We start from the raw sequence: 17,142 nt of genomic DNA on the forward strand, positions 1-17,142 counted from the left end.
GGCAAGTAGCCAGGAGAAAGAAATCTTATATTGATCACAGGCACCTGAATCAAATCAAAAGTCCTGTGATATCAGCAAATATTGTATTGTTGTTCAAAGAATCGATAAAATGTTTAATCTTGATAAAACTAGTGATTTACACTATTGATTATTACACAACTTCGGTCAGATACATCACATAGATTATTGGTTTCATTTGTATGTCTCATTTGTAAACTCATTTTTTGTGCTTAACTGTCAATTTCTTGTTAGTAAGTGACAGTCCACAGTATTTTAAAGGGACAGAAGAGATGATGGGAAGCTTTGCCAAAGAGTTGTGCTGGAGATAACTTCTGCCATTGTTGCCATTTGTTGCAGATAAAGGTTGATAAAGGTTAATAATTACTCAGTGCTCCCTTCAAGATGGAATTGACATCTGAAGTACTGGCTTGCAGATTTATCAGAGTGCATTGAGGTGCATTTTTGTAGGCTGACGTGGGAGTTAGCGTCACCCTTTTTACCCCATCAAAAAGCCTCTGGGATTTTGCCATTGGATTTTGGAGTATTGCAAAACAAGTTCTGTGGCAAACACAAGTTTGATTCTTACACATTTTGTTCAGCAAAATAATCTTTACAAATGAACACCACTTTTATGATTTGTGTAAATGCAATCACCGGGAGTAAAACGCTAATGTTAGGCTGTAAACAAACTACACTGCGGTTGCAAAACGTAATATCACTGTCACAATGATGCTGTAAAGCTGTCTACAGTATGATGATGTGTGGTTTCACGTAGCCACTTGATAGCAATCACCTTTTTTATGACACCTAAAGGCTTCAAAGTTTATGAGTGGGGTATTTACTGATTTGTTTTATGACGTAGAACAAAACACAGACCTTATTTCAGACATCGAATCAAAAACCCATCCAAAAAACCCACTGACTATGAGACAAGGACACCTGGAGTGCAAAAATGTTAACTCATTTCTGGGTTTTAGGACTCATTCCTGTACTGCTCTGTTTAAAAAGATGACAAACATCCATTCATTCACTTTGTCATTTAAATTTTCAAGTGAAATATTTAATATTTTGTTACACAGAGAATGTCACGTCTGATATGAATGTTGCTTTTCTGTGTTTCTATTTTTCAACCTTCGTGTGTGTGTGTGACTCTTCAGAGGCCATGCAGCAGCTACAGCTCCAACTGGCTGAATCGGAGCGGCGCATCACTAGCTACGTGCGTAAGTTCAACAAGATGCAAGCTGACTACCACAACCTGATTGGAATCACTGCTGAGCTGGTCGACTCATTGGAGGCCACAGTCAGCGGAAAAATGGTAGGTCAGCTTGGCTGTGGGGTGAACAGACACACACATTGTAACACACAGGCTACAGGCACACAGTAGACACACCAAACGAGACACACACACCGACACAAATGAGCTAATAGTGGTGTAAACACAAACACTGCACAGACACACAAGAATGGTGTAATTGAAACACTTACAATGACAATTTTTTTTTGCAAAGTTTAAGCAGACCTCAGTATTTTAAATGCACACATATGATCTTCACTACTGGAGAAACAGGGAGAAAAAAATGTCAGCCCTGCCCTTCCTATACCCACATACAGAATCTTAAAGCTCAAGGGGCCGGCTGTGTTTTTGCAGATCTCCCCTGAGTACCTGCAGAGTGTGTGCGTTCGCCTGTTCAGCAGCCAGATGAGGCAGAGCGTGGTGCAGAGCACTGACTTCACCAGACCTGGAACTGTGAGTGAGAACACACACTCCTCCTCTACCTCCTTCCCACCTCACTGGCAGAAGAATTACAAAACACAAGGCCTCAAGGCAAGATGATTTCGGTACAAGCGGAGTAAAGTCCTCACAGGGCCTAACATCATAGATAGTGGTAAAGTGGACATTGTGTTTGAAAAGGATATTAAAAAGTTGTTTTTAAAATGAGAGTTTATCTGCCCCCATCTCCTGCATCCTGTACAGAGTGTAGCCAACTTTAAGCCATGTAGTAACCCTGCAGTTTGTATCCTGGAAACAGGCGACGTGATCCTGGTGTTTTATTAATAACCACACACACTTGGAAGGCTTGTTGAAAAGTTAAATATGCATGCCACAGCTCTGAATGCAGGAACAAGTTCAAACATTAGTCACAGAAGGTGTTATAGTAGAAAATTCCAAATTAAACAGCAAGTAGATGATCTTGTTAGCTGTTCACAGATAATCAAAAAATTGCCCACTCTGAAAACTCAACGACCACGCTTACTGTCACTGGCTCTCATTGTGGTGTTGACCTCTAGTTTGTGAAATCTTTTTTCTTTCTGTGTTGAACTGAACAACCTCTTTCTGTGTGTTTGTGTTTTTGCCGTGTGTGATGCTCTTGTCCGCAAAGGGATATTACTCTATGAGTCCCTATGATGATGGCTATGTAAGTTTCATTTGTTTTCATCTTTACTTCCTGTCATTGCTCAGGTCCCCGCTTCTCATCTTGCTTGTGCCTCGCCGCATCTCCTCTTCCTTTCCTTTTCCTGTTGTCTGCCTCCTTTTCCTCTACTACAGATGTACATTTTTAGGCCTGCCTGCCTCAGTCTATATTCCCCTGGTTTCCACTAGATTGACCTAGTTTAAAGGTAAATTTGGCCTCGTTTGTTGTAAGAATGACCTCTTTTGCCAGGCCGCTTGTTAAGCCAAACAAGAGGGTCTCTCTCAGGGCGTACCTCTTCATTAAAATCATTTGTTCTCAAAGGCCGAAGTCATTGTTCCTTCTCTCCTCTTCTTTTTTTGAAAGGTAAATGCTGTCAGTTCCAGTTTTCTCCCCTTACCATTGTTTTTGACAGTGTAGTTTTGAATTTTTTTTGACAGACACAGTGACAGGAAATGAATATCCAACACAAGGCTCTTTGATGTGAAAGCACTTCTCTCAAGCTCAGGCTGTCAAACAGGGTAGATCAATTTACAGCTGTTTGAATAGAGGCAACTGGAACGCTTTATGTAATTGTGGTGGTTCTTAACAACCTCAATGGCAAACACTCAAGCTGAACACATGATAAAACATTCAACAATAATGCTGATCTGGATTATGCACTTGGAACATCAGGTTAAGCCTTAACTGTTGGGTGAGGCTAGAAATTGGAAAATAAATCAACCAATATTTGATGGATTCTGAATGTCAATTTCCTGAGATATTTCATGTCATATGAACAAGCAAACTGTTCTGTTTATTGCAACCTAACACCATAACTGACCATAGTTATCAGACTTTTTATACCTTCACAATATTGAGATGGCAGATTTTTTTTGCTACTCCTCTGTGGTTTATTTCACCGCAGGGAAAGAAAACAGGATAAGATCAGGGAGCAGAGCCGTCTACTTAGACAATAGCATCCACAATAAATGGCCTTCAGCTGTCCCCACGGTCATAAAAGAGTAAATAGTGAGAAGACACGCTAAATAGGTGAAGAGAGTAAGAGCACCTCTTATGTAAACTGTGCATTGTCAAGGAATTGGGGTCAAGCTTCGCTTTGTGTAGTCAACCAGCTGAAATCTGAGAATACATGTGGCCTTAAGAGCTACGTTTTATTAAAATGTAGAGGTGCCTTGTTGTTTTTGCTCCTGCTTCTTAAAGCATTGTGTTTGACACCACTATTTTTAAATTCAGCAAAGCTGTGTGGCTTTCCTGTTGAGACAGTAATGGAGAATAATTGTTATACATGTATAGGCATCTCTTAGGCCCTGTCTACCCTACATGTATACGGATTTTTAAAACTGATATTTTCCCCTTTTGTTTTTTGAAAAACATTCTATCCATATGACCTTCATTTTACAAAATATGTCTGTCCATACTACAACGCAGTCGACTCTAAATGCTCATCAACGTTAGCTGTCCAATCACACAAAGGTGGTTATGTGTACAGGCTGATGTTACCTTTTTTAAAACTGGAGCTCCAATCATTGTTGATTTCAATTGATATAAGGATGAAAGAGCTCTCTCAAAGATCCGAGATCTGGCCAGTTTAGTACCTGCACTCCTTCACTATGAAGCCACGCTGCTGTAACACATGCAGAAGGTGACTTGGCATTGTCTTGCTGGAATACATAGGGACAGCCCTGAAAAAGACATCATCTGGATGGCAGCATATGTTGCTCCAAAACCTGTATGTACTTTTCCAGCATTCATGGTGCCTTCACAGATGTACAAGTTACCCATGTCATGGGCACTAACACACCCCCATCCCATAACAGATGCTAGCTTTTTATGCTGGTAACAGTGTGGATGATCCCTGTTTAGTCTGAGATCAAAAAATATTCGCAAATCATTGCATCCCGTTTTTATTTACATTTTACCCAGCGTCCAGATTTTTTGGGATTGGAGTTGTAGTAACTAGATCAAGCAGTGCTAGCAAAATATAAATAAAAATAGTCTACCATTGCTGTTATTGTTTTTGGCACATGTTCGATACACAAAGAAACAGTGGGCACGCACGACTTGAGGGGATGATGTTATTGTTTCCCAAACACGAATACACAGTAAACAGTTGAGTTTTCAAAAAATTTCACCTTAGAAGGTGTTTTAAAAAATCTCTGGTTTAATGATCTAAAACTCACTTTGCATGTCGACAAGAAGCCAAAATGTAGAAGAAAATATCTGTTGACAAAAAATGTCTGTATATGTGTAGAAAGGGCCTTTATCAGGCCCCTGGGGGTCCAGACACCCCAGTGTCAAATGTCTCCTGGAAACGTGTCCCCCCTTGCCCTTCAGCATTCTTCTCAGCAACTGAAATGTTTAGAGAGGAAGGAATTTGGGAAGGAATCCAGGTATCGCTGTTCAGCTCTACTTCCGTATTACCTGCCGCTCACCAAAGCAAAAATGTAGCTAGGCCACCTGATACCCCAGACGACACGGATCACTCCCCTGACCTTACACTGCCCCCACTATAGGCCTAACCACCCAGGCTTTAGATTAGATTTCAGGGCTCAAAATCCCCTCACAATAGTAAAAAAACACTAATAATTAAATCGCTCACCCTTCCTCCACACACCCACACCACCACCACAGTGATATATCACTCTGTTCAGTAGTCTCCACTTCTTTTTCTCAGACCTTTAGTGCAAGGACACAGAGGTATGACAAATGAAGGGGTGGCTGTTTCACACTAACCTGCCCTCTCTTGTTCTTTGTAATTGCTGAATTATCTTAGCGTAATTGTCACTGACTGCATGGGCAATGGTGCCAAACAGTACATGTATGTGCGGGGATTTAGCATGCACCACAAGCATGATGTATGCATGTCCAAAATACACTACTGACTGACTGATTGTTGTAGATGGAGAACACTGGGTAAGTAGCACCGGCAGATAGTACGGATGATTAAACAGATGAACAGTAGCATGGGTTATGTTTTCTGCACTTTGAATTAAAAATGTAATAGTTTTAATCTGAGATAGTCTAATTCTGAAATATACTCTGCTTCTCTTTGTCTTCTTTTCTCAATTCTGCTCTCTCTTACAGGCCTCATCGATGCTCCGAGCATCCATTGCACCACAGTAAGTCTCAGATATGAAGACTTTTTTTTTTTGCTAATCTGTACAGTGATAAGCGCCATGATAAAACATGGTTGACATGTCTTTATATTCATCTCCAGGAGATCTAAAGAGGTGCCAATGCTGCCCTCACTGGACTATGAAAAGCTGAAGAAAGACCTGGTTGAAGGCCCAGACAGACTCAGGTCCCTGCTGCTTCAGGCACTGCGCTGGGTGAGTTTTCATATTCTTATTTACAGTATATTCACATTGTTGTAAGTGTTGTTGTGCTGTTTTTAAGACACTGTTGCAAGTTTAACTTATACTATTCCATGTTTTATTCTTTGTTAACCCAGTAAAAGTTTGCTGTCTTAGCATTCAGTATATGCTGTTCACACAAAGCTATACCAGCCCAGTACATCTATAGTATTCTACTGAGCAGCTGCATTAGTATGTGTGGAGAGAAGAAAAAGCAGGAGGTTGTACTTTGAAGCAGCTCATAAGTGCTGCAGTTTGTGAACTGTTCATATTCACTTTTCATGCCTACTCCTCAGAGTCTTCATCGGTGGGTCTGTTTCTCCCGTTTGTTTTAGAGACTGACTCGCTCTCTCCCCGGAGAACAAAGAGACACAGTGCTTCAGGCCTTTATCAGTAACGATCTGCTGGAGCGCTACAGCACAAAACAGGTGGGACCATAGGACTACAGCGTGTTTTAACACTCTACAGCAATTACCACGGCAGATTTTTTACCACTGATGGGAACCGAAATGACTGTGATTTTGTTTTTCCCAGTCTATAGTTAATGTGACCATCAGAGACAAAGTGAAAAATAACTTATTGTCCATTGGCCTCACTGCCTAATTAATCCCCATGGGCTCTAATTTCAGGCAGGCCTGAGTTGGTGAATAGGCACCTTTGCTGGATGCACATGGGTTTGTTTCTCACCTGCTTTTGACTCAGTGCTGCGAAATGGGTGAAGAGCATAAACTTTAGACAAACTCTATGTGGTATTTCAGATGTCAACCATATGCTTCTGGTATATTAATCTTTATAAATGATAGGCTATCCCCTGTAAATGGCAAGGACACGCTTTTTTATATTATTTTACAAAAGTCCCTTAATAAAACCCTTAAATGATTGTTAGCAGAAAATATGGGTGCTTACAATCTATTTGCTATCGGCACATTCTTCAATCATGATGACCCCAGGATGGATAGGACATAAATGCTAGTTAAGTCATATATAGCCTATGTCTCTCAATCATTGTCTTGACAACTGATCATATTTGACACCCTGATTTCCCACAATATTATCGACGTATGTCATTTTAATTACGTTATAGTGACTGTAGATTTCCTATGACATGTTCCCAGCCTCAGATCAAGGAGCATTCTCTTTAGCAATTCACCCTTTTTATATTTAACAAAAGGCCAGAGCAGGAAACACAGATTGTATTCCAAATTTCACCCTTTGAAAAGGCTTTCAGAAGCCATACGCCTTTCTCACACGCTTTATTGTTTTTTTGTTTTGTTTTCTGTTCTTTTCACGCTCCCTTCACCAAGCCTTTAGCCGTAGGGTGCCATGTTTAAGAGAATCCCTTTACAGAGGAATAAATGATCCTCACCTCACACCTGAGCTCTTCTTTTATGTCCCTAACACAGTGCTCAAAGCCACCCCTGACTAACACTACAGTCATTTACTGTAAGGGCCACAATAATAGCGGAAGGGTGTCAAAATGGCACCACAAGGAACAGATGTTAAGTTTTCCCGGTGCTCTGTTCAGCTTGTGGCTCAGCTGCTGTTTTAACAACGCTGATATCATGCCCTGTTCGGATTGATCAGGTCAGTTCCATAAAGGTCCATGCATTTATTTTTATTTTTTTAATTTTATTTATTTAACAAGGACAGTGCACAGCTATTTCGCTGCAGAGTTAGTTTTAAGCTAATTTTCATCTGTAGTCCCTGGGCAGGAAACAGAATAATTTTGCTGCTAGAAGACACTATTATATGAAAAACACAGTTACAAAATAGAACATATTAATGACACAGCAATAATAATAGCGAGACAACAATACAACTACAACATTAAGATGGAACAAGATTACGTAATGTTTGAGTTCATGTGTGACGGGTACGTGATTGAGTTGATTTTAGCCATGATTTCATCCGAAATTTAAAATCAGCAAAGCTGCTGCACTGTCTTATTTCACTTGGTGCTGAGTTCCAGTAGTTTGTAGCTCTAACAGAGAAGACTGATCTACCACACTCAGTAGTATCTATCATCTCTGTTGGTCGTCCTAGATGTCCTCCCATTGTCTGAGTGCAGTTGTATGAACTCTTTTAACGGAGGAGCAGCCAGATCATTAATCACTTTGTACACTAGACAAGCATCAGCAAGGCACACAAAGCTGACAAAAGTCAATAGATGATGCCTTTGAATGACGTTACAGTGGAGATTGCATAATGTTTTTTGTCCATTGCCTTGAGTGTTTGTAGTGGGGCAAGTGTTGTTTTTCCAGCTTGTGAAAGGTTTGTAATGCAGTATGAAATATGTGAAAAAAAACATTGAATGCATGTATATTTTTGCTGCATCTAAGGGGAGCTGGTTTCGAATATACCTAAAGTTCCTTAAATTAAAAATTAAAAAATTAAAGTTGTGCGGATCATCTCGTCTTTATCGCCATCATAACTTTACTTCAGGATATTCTGGTTTTTACACATTCACCTGTTGTTTGTGCAAAAATTTGTACTGATAAATTAAGATCATGCTGCCTTTTCTGCCTCCACAAGGCTTGTATGTGCACAGCTATGCAGCAAGCTAAACACACTTCCAATTAAGCCATGATTGTGTTGAGATAATGCAAATGAAACAGTGCCTGATTTCAAGCTCACCATCTGTTCTGAAATTTAGACTTGGAAGTTTCCACACTAAGTACAAACTGCATCATGTTATGTGATACCACACCTTTTCAGCTGGAAGTAAAATCTAAATGTATGAGGCTCAGTTCAAAGTTTCATATAATGTGTTTTTATTCCTGCATTAAATGGCAAATTGCTTGCAAAGCCACAATGAGGATACAGCTGGATGGTCATAAAATACTAATGTAATGCAGTGGAAACACATTGTCTTTATCTGCTGTATAAAAAGCATCGACACTGTTGTGTGTTTCCACAGAAAACGGTGCTCCATTTAATGAGATCGAAGAACGAGATTGTCCGTCAATACATGGCTCGTCTCATCAATGCATTCGCCTCCCTTGCAGAGGGTAAGTGCTCAAGCATCATTATTACTTTGTAGCATGAGTCATTGCCTGACTGGATGCATTTGGAGACAGAGATTCACGGAAGACATCAGTTGCTTTTACCATAACTTTCCATTCAGGTTTAAAACCACTAATGATCTGAGCAGTAGCGTGCCAGCAACTTTGAAGAACATTTCATAAACAGACTATGTTGTAAAGATAAATGTAATTTGAGCTGACATAAATGACTTTATATTATGTAGGAAGTGGTTGGAAGATTATTTTTTAAGAGATCAGTTAGTTAACATTCATTGTCAAAAACGTAAAAACCTTAAGGGTTGAGGTGTAGAACTATGTTTGCATCAGGTTTATGTATCATTGGTGATTCCACTTAGCTTTGCTTTTGTTTAGGAGATAATTCTGTTGTGTTGTCTTCATTAGTGTTCACAGTTGCACCTAAAATTCATTGTGAAATGAATTCCTTTTCATTGTTGAAGCATCTACTTGTAACTTAAATCAGTCAGGTGTATTTCTATTTAGGATGGCAATGTCCAGTGAGACTTTAAAATGCCAGATGTAAAAAAGGCCTCTTCCATACCTTTTAATCCCAATTTCATTTTGTGTTAATACTTTCAGGTCGGGTATACCTCTCCCATATCCCCATTCTACTGAAACTTCTGACAGAGGCACTCAGGACGGAGGAAAAAGACTCCCTGACCAGAGAGAATGTGCTAGTAGCCCTACAGAAACTCAGCCTCAGGTAAATTTTAAAATGACAAGTGTTTTTATATACCCTTGCCTTTTAAAAAATAAATTTTTTTTTTTTTTTACTCAGAATCAGTGAACCAGATTCACTACACTACTTTTGTAGTGAACAATAAGTCATCGGTTTTTGTTTTTAATATTATTTTTTACGTCTCCATGCCGGTGATAGCCGTGGCTGGAGGCATTATGTTTTTGGGTTGTCCATCCACCAATATATAAATCTGTCCCTTTCTCGTGAGTGCAATTTCTGAAGAATGCCTTGAGGGAACTTCTTCCAATTTGGTACAGACGTCCACTTGGACTCAGCAATGCATTGATATTTTTTGTTGGCTCTAGGTCAAAGGTCAAGGTCACTGTGACCTTGTTTGTCTCATTTTCATGAACACGATATCTCAAAAAAAAAACAAAAAAACTTGAGGGATTTTTTTATTTTATTTTATTTTTTTTCAAATTTGGCACAAACATTCACTTTGGATTAGAATTTGCTGGCCAAAGGTCAAGATCACCATGACCTTGCATCCGTCACATTCTTGTGAACGTAGTATCTCAAGAACACCTTGAGGGAATATCTTCAAATTTGGCACAAACATTCACTTTGAGTCAAGGATGAACTAAATAGAATTTGGTGGTCAAAGGTTAAGGTCACTGTGACTGTCTGTTGCATTCTCGTGAATTTGGTATCTCAAGAACACCTTAAGGGAATTTCTTTAAATTTGCCATAAACATTCACTTTGAGTTAAGGATGGAGTGCTTCGAATTTGAAGGTAAAAGGTCAAAGTCACTCAGACCTTGCATCCGTCTCATTCTTGTGTACGTGATAACACAAGAACAACTTGAGAATATTACTTCAAATCTGGCTCAAATATCCACTTTGACTCTGAACTGATCAGGATTTGATGGTCAATGGTCAAGGTCACTGTGACCTCACACTTAAGAATTTATATGCTTATTATGACAAAATTTCACACAAATGTCTTATATGATAAAATGATGAAGATATGCTATTTTATTTTCAGAAGGTCAAAGGTCAGCTTCACTGTGACATCATAATGTCCTGTAAAAACACTTTTCTGTCCATGACTCAATGTCAAATCTCAGGAACAGAAGGGGAGACATTGGATCAGACAGTGAATTGATGTCAGTAATCTTGGGTGTCCACCCGGAAACTGCGCTGATTGTATAGATCTTCTGTGCTGCTGGGGGGAAGATGTGTGTGAAGCATTAATGTTTTCACTATGTTTGCCTGGTCCTGTCCTGTTGAGCAACACAAATATTTCCATTCAGGTTGCTTCTAATCCGTCATTTATCTTCATGTCTTGGTAGGAGGAGCCAGCAGACTGCCATGATAGCAGACGATCTGATTGGCTGGTTGGTGGATGAGCTGCAGGACTCAGACTGCCTGAGTGACTACACCCTGGAGTACTCTGCTGCTCTGCTCATGAACCTGTGTCTGAGAACGAAAGGTAAAGGCGAAGCACTTACAGAACAGAGACACGGTTGAACAATTGTAGAATACCCCAACCCTTTTGAGATTTAGCTGATATTTTTCTCACAGGACACATTGCTTATACATTTGATCAGATCATGTCATCATATATAATTTTTAGACAAAACCATTAAAGACCAAGCCTAATGCATTGAAGGGGGTTTGTGTATCTAGTTTGATAATGAAGCACCCACATTTAAGCCCACAACCCACAATGGTAGTTCCCTTACAGTATAGCACTTTGTATATCTAGCTGGCACTGTGATGCTATTTTAGCGCTGGTCATCGTGGACTATATTGCTTGCACTGATCATTTTAGTCAAACCATACAGTTTGAAAGAGAGGTGCGGCTTCAACTAGAAAACACTGCTTTGGTGCATTGGATGTGCTGAATGTGCATATTAAGGCAGTACAGGAGGAGGTACTGTCCTCCAGGACTGTAACATGCTCATGTTTCACCCAAACAATGTGTCATGTGACTGCAGTTGGTTCGGATCAAGGTCGTAACACGTTCTCACCACAAATGAACCGCACCAGAGTTCATTTGTAGCCAGAAGGAGACCACCTCTTCAAGAAGGTCTCGGTCTGTTTTTTTAGTGCGCACCCAAGCACAATTGCTGCGTTCACACCTGCCCAAACGAACTGCACTTAGGGGGCAAACAAACTTGAGTTCAACTGAACTGAACCAAACAGGGCAGGTGTGAAAGCACACTTAGACCCTCTGTCTAACTTTGTTCCTGTTGGATGATGTAATTATGGGCAGAGTAACAGCCGTTTTGGGGTTGCATTTAAAACAATGTTTTAGCTTTTACAGCTGCTTCTTCCTACATCATATCTCCAGTGTATCTTTGTTCATGTCACTTCACTTTAATCTACAAAAACCTTGAAAAAAAGATACTCACCTTGTTTCTCAGTATTTCTTGTATTTTCATCTCAATTGCACCGGGGGCCTGCTTTTTATAGAATGCCACAGTAAAATGACGCACTGTATTTGCTTTATCAATGTTTTTATCACCTTACACACAGAAAGGTAAAATACAAAGCAAATTTGAACTACAAGGGCACTTGTAGATGTTAGACTTCTGCTAAGGCCAAATGCCCTATCTCACAATGCTGAATGTACAATATACAACCTTCTAGACTACTATTATTCACATCCCTACTGGCTAGCTAATCACCGCCACTCTGCACTGCACACTACCCGGGCTGGGCGTACTCAGGAGAGCGGTACGGTAAAAGCACACCTTTAGCTTTGTCGGCACTGTTGCTTTTGTCAACACTTTTAGCACTGCTGATAACGCTGTCCAGACCAATAGCGACAGGTTGCCCTCATCACGGAGCGCAATGCCCAACCTCCGCTCAGACACTGAGCCGAATACATGATCAACATGGCAGAAGTAAGAATGATCGGGCTCTATGGAATCATTAATTACTAATCTGCGCAAAAAGTCATCCTATCTTAAAACGAACATGAAAGCCACATTGTAGGAAATTAAAGAGTTTTGGCTTGTTAAATTGATTCGTGTGTATGTTGTGTGTTTGTGTGTGTGTATGTTGGATGGCTGTCTTTGCACAGGAAAAAGGAAGTGTGCAGAGAACGCCAAGCATGTGCTAAAGGTTCTAACTGACCTCCTTGGACACGAGAACCACGAGGTGATGCACAGATCCGTCAACACTCGCACCCAGATGTTACACACATTCATAGAGGCTGGAAAACATGGATGCACTATATATAACATATTAACAACTGCATGCGATATAGGGACTTACGTATGCATTCAGAAAATACCAAGTTTATGATGCCTTCAGGAATGTTTGGGTGTTTTAATAGAAATGAGCAGTGACTTTAAGTAGGTCTATAAAACATACATCACAATAGCTCCTTTCAGTTTTATAAATGGTTGTCAACAACTTTGAGGACCATTAACTGGAGCTGTTATAATCTCACCACTGCCAGGATTCATATCTTATTACCTGCTGTGAAATATTGTATGTCTATAAAAATATATTTGTATTTGGAACCACCGCTGTATAAGAATTCTTCCCTCTCTGTATCCAAGTTTCCACACTGCTGCACATATATACAAGCTGTTACTAGTTTTGGCATGAGACCATAAAGTTAGAGGGTGTGTGTGTGTGTGTGTGTGTGTGTGTGTGTGTGTGTGTGTGTGTGTGCGACTTTGCTCTTTCAGATTCGACCATATGTGAATGGAGCCCTGTACAGTATCCTGTGTATTCCCTCTGTGAGACAGGAAGCCAAAGAGATGGTGAGATAGCAGAAATGTCTTCACCTGCTCAGAGGAAACAGACGTAGTTTGTGTGTTTTTGCTCCGCATTTGTCTCTTTATGTCACCACGCGGCCAGTGTTTGGAAGGGAAACAGCAGGTGTTCACAGTCATATGACACAGTCACTGGACCTAGACAGTGGTGAGCTGGTGCGTTGTGTTTGTGCAGGAGAAAAGCAGATGCCTCAAACATTAAGGATAATAATTAACACAATTACAATATAATACGATAAGCAGTTTTGACCCTAGCTAATTATTGTGTAATATAGCTGTAAGGTTATGAGCGTACACCATGGTGACATGTTTCCCTCACGTGTGTGCAGAGTGTAGAGGAGATTCTCCGCTGCTACAGCAAAGAGGAGAACCCAGACCTCAACAGACAGATTGAGTTCATCATTAAACAGCTAAACTCAGGTTGGTGAAGTCAAATTTGCTGTTACAATGGATGTATTCTGACCCTTGCTGCTGTGTCTTTTTTTGGACTTGTTTAATCCTCATGCTCTGACTGTGTTCCACCCAGCTGATGATGAGGGGCCAGAGTCAGACGACGAGGAAGAAGAGGATGACAATGATGTAAGTCCTTCTCCGAGCCCATTAGACATTGTTATTATATACCCATCTACACATTAATTTAACACAGCTGTAGGAATATGATCACAAAATCAGATCAAAAGAACAAAAATGAGATCCTGGATTAAAAATGATTGTGAGAGGAAGCACGACCAAACCTGTAGATAGCAATCTCAGCATGACACAGATATTGGATGTCTACCACCTGGGTGTTTGTGTGTGTGTGTGTGTGTGTGTGTGTGTGTGTGTGTGTGTGTGTGTGTGTGTGGGGTGGGGGGGGGGGGGGGGGCGCGGGGGGGGTCGTGATGGTCTTGGCAGATTGGATTCTGTGGGAAAGTGGGTTATCAAGATAAGGTATGTGGTAGTAAGTCAACGTGGGAGTGGCTGGAGACCTAGATGTGTGTGTATATGTATGTGTAGGCCACAGCATGTGTGCCCCTCCAATTCCCCTCGTGGGTGCATTAGAGTTCCTCGAGTGTGAGCGCTCTTATTCTGCTGCCTCTGATCTCAGAGCTGGTGTTTTTGTAGCTGCTATCCATTTACCATGCCTATAAGGGTGAACTGATATATGTTCCAGACTACACTGGTCTCCTGTTGGTGCTGTATGACTCGGTGCCAAGCTTTGTATTAGTGTTTAACCCAGTTTTAGGCTCACATCAATGTTGTTGCGGAAGAGTGTCTTTTAACAAAGTGAATAAGGCACCACCAGCCTGCATTCTGACTGTTAAAAACATCTGAGTCACTGCCACTGCATACTTTGGTCGTCATTTGTGACCATTATGTTTCAGAGTCCTTTCAAACACACCTTATGTCCTCAACAAATGATGCCATTTTGATCTGATTTGCTCTCATTGTCATTTGACAGGAAGACTTAATGGAGACAGAACTTGATATAGAGGAAGTTCTCCAACCACAGCCCAGGGAACTGTCTGGGGAGAGTCTGCTCACCACGGAGTACCTGGGTGTAAGAGCAAAACACATACACAAACTCACTACACCCCCCACTATTCACAAGTTACATAATCATGTTGTTGTTTGCTAAGCAGACACATAGAATGCTCACGGTAAGGTTGCTCATTTCTTCTTCTGGCAGTCTGCGGACAAGCCAGCTGCTCATGAGCAATCATTGAGGCTTTGTGCTTCTGTGTGCCAAACATTTCCAGCTAGAGAAAACAATACCTACGATAAGAGGAACCCATAATGTTTGTATTGTTGTGTGTGTAAGCAAATCAGAAATTAGATGCTAACCCCATATGAATTGCAAGATTTCATGTCATTGTGAAACTAAATGGTAGATGGCTAGAGGATGGACACAAGAAGGTCCTCACCTTTAAGGAAGCTGTTCCAATACTTTGTTTCAAATGGTAATATCTACAAACACAGACTGCAATTCACCTAAGTTGGAAGAGCTTTAAGACTGATGTCATCATCAAGCTGCATTTACACTGATTTAGTTACTGACCGCTCCTGGAACATCTGTTAGACCAGTTCCAGGGCACACACTTGCCCATGCACCACACTCGTATGCAGAAGTGTTTTACAGTGTACGGTTCTAGGGAAAATGCCTGTGTTTGAGAAGTACTGAGCATACGACTGGATAAATGAGACTTGGATTATACTGGACAAGTTGTTTGAGAGTTTGCAAGCCAATATTTTGATATACTTCTACTTCAGTTCATCAAGAACGTTCACCATTTTTGGATTTGTCACTCATAAAGATATGCGAGAAAATCAAAGTTTTCCTCACGTTTAAAGTAACATGGGGTGAGTAATTGATTTAAAAGTGGTTGTTTTGTCAGTGAAAAATTCCTTTAGATGTAAATCAGAAAAGGTATAAACAGACCTTGTTATACACCAACACCAATGTCTCTCAGTATCTCTGTGTCACACCAGTTACTCTGTTTTTTCTAGTTACTGTAGTTCAATCTAGAGAGACTTGTTCTGCAAGAAAATATTATTTGTTTCCATGTGCACGTAAGTATGAGAAATGTGAAACGTCTGTGGCGATTAGACCCCATCATGATGTCATATATTCCAAGAGGGTGGTAAAGATGAGTAGATTAGGGATCCCCTCCTGAGGAGTCTAGATGCTGGTGGTGGTCATGGTGTTGATGAGATGAGATGAAGAGGGAGCTGAGGATCTGGATGTGAAGAGGAGAGGGCTTTTGATGGCCTGGAGGTGAATGGGGTGGAGGAGGGCGTGATGATTCTGCCTAAAATGACAGCTAACAGGAGCCCAGAGGAGAACAGATTTAACGTTTGGCAGCGGCAACATGAGTGGCTGAAGGAGACTGTGGCAAAGTTGGATTGGCTAACGAGGAGATGGAAGGCCCATAATCAACTTATTGGAGAAAGTGATGGGAGTGGGATAGAGAGAGAATGTGAATGAATGTAGCATAAAGAAAGTCTTCCCGACTTACACTGAGCTTCATTCACTCATCACATGCAAATCCAAGTTTGACAATGATCTTGTGATTGGATGTGTACATGGGGCAATGGACACAGGAAAAGCTCTCTACACTGGCAGACAGTATTTACTTTGGTTCTGGATGACTCTGTTGTTTAGAGATGGCAAATTCCCAAATAAACACAGATATATAAAATGTATATAAATTGTGGTGCGTGTGTATGTGTGTGTTTGTGTAGATTATGACCAACATGGCAAAAGTGAAAAGGAAGTCAACCCCTCTGCCTCAACCAAATGTTGATGAACCCCTACAACGGCCAGTCACCCCGAGTTCTCATCGTAATGTCACCGCTGTGTAAGTTAAATACACACACAGTCAGTATCAGACAGTCCAAACAGCAGTTCACACTTACGCTGGCATGCTCATTGTGTCTGTGAGTATCGGAGTGACAGTCTTTTCCATATGATGTGTAAAATACCACACAATACTACATGTAGATAAAGTCACAAGATAAAGTTTGCCCTCTTTTCTCTTAAACAAGATCAGTTTACAAATCTGGCAGTCTGACCTGTAGGTCATTTTAACAATGCTTGTGCTGCCCTCTTTGTTCAACCACGTGGATTATGAAGCACCTGCATCTGGTAAAACTAGTGCAGTAGGTCAAAGCAAGAATGGATTTGAACGCATTTTGCCATTAATCATAGCAAAGCCCGACTGAATTGTTCATGTACTGTACAGGAGTGAGTCAGCAGGAGGAGACTGGAACAGGAGCTGCTTTGCACTGAAAGGCAGATCATTGTCTGTAAAAACTGTACGCCAGACAGTAGTGTTGTTTTAGAGTAATAGATATGAAAGCTATGAGGGATCAGTGTGCTAC

At 40.7% G+C, this 17,142-nt stretch overlaps 1 protein-coding gene across 3 annotated transcripts in view; it reads left to right on the forward strand.

The window, feature by feature from the left end:
• Nucleotides 1-17,142, forward strand: part of armc9 (armadillo repeat containing 9) — a 34,237-nt gene that overhangs the window by 5,034 nt on the left and 12,061 nt on the right. The window contains exons 8-22 of one of the 3 annotated variants that reach the window (XM_033622320.2): nucleotides 1,158-1,315; nucleotides 1,649-1,747; nucleotides 2,382-2,417; nucleotides 5,499-5,533; nucleotides 5,632-5,743; nucleotides 6,103-6,195; nucleotides 8,685-8,775; nucleotides 9,388-9,511; nucleotides 10,840-10,979; nucleotides 12,579-12,655; nucleotides 13,195-13,269; nucleotides 13,611-13,701; nucleotides 13,808-13,860; nucleotides 14,723-14,821; nucleotides 16,504-16,619. In XM_033622320.2, the coding sequence (XP_033478211.1) occupies nucleotides 1,158-1,315; nucleotides 1,649-1,747; nucleotides 2,382-2,417; nucleotides 5,499-5,533; nucleotides 5,632-5,743; nucleotides 6,103-6,195; nucleotides 8,685-8,775; nucleotides 9,388-9,511; nucleotides 10,840-10,979; nucleotides 12,579-12,655; nucleotides 13,195-13,269; nucleotides 13,611-13,701; nucleotides 13,808-13,860; nucleotides 14,723-14,821; nucleotides 16,504-16,619 (1,399 nt within the window). Of the gene's footprint in view, nucleotides 1-1,157; nucleotides 1,316-1,648; nucleotides 1,748-2,381; nucleotides 2,418-5,498; nucleotides 5,534-5,631; nucleotides 5,744-6,102; nucleotides 6,196-8,684; nucleotides 8,776-9,387; nucleotides 9,512-10,839; nucleotides 10,980-12,578; nucleotides 12,656-13,194; nucleotides 13,270-13,610; nucleotides 13,702-13,807; nucleotides 13,861-14,722; nucleotides 14,822-16,503; nucleotides 16,624-17,142 lie in introns of those variants that run through there. The other 2 variants (XM_033622322.2, XM_033622321.2) reach the window with 2 other exon arrangements.

The sequence above is a fragment of the Epinephelus lanceolatus genome, chromosome 6, assembly GCF_041903045.1.
Source record: "Epinephelus lanceolatus isolate andai-2023 chromosome 6, ASM4190304v1, whole genome shotgun sequence".
Taxonomy (NCBI): Eukaryota; Metazoa; Chordata; class Actinopteri; order Perciformes; family Serranidae; genus Epinephelus; species Epinephelus lanceolatus.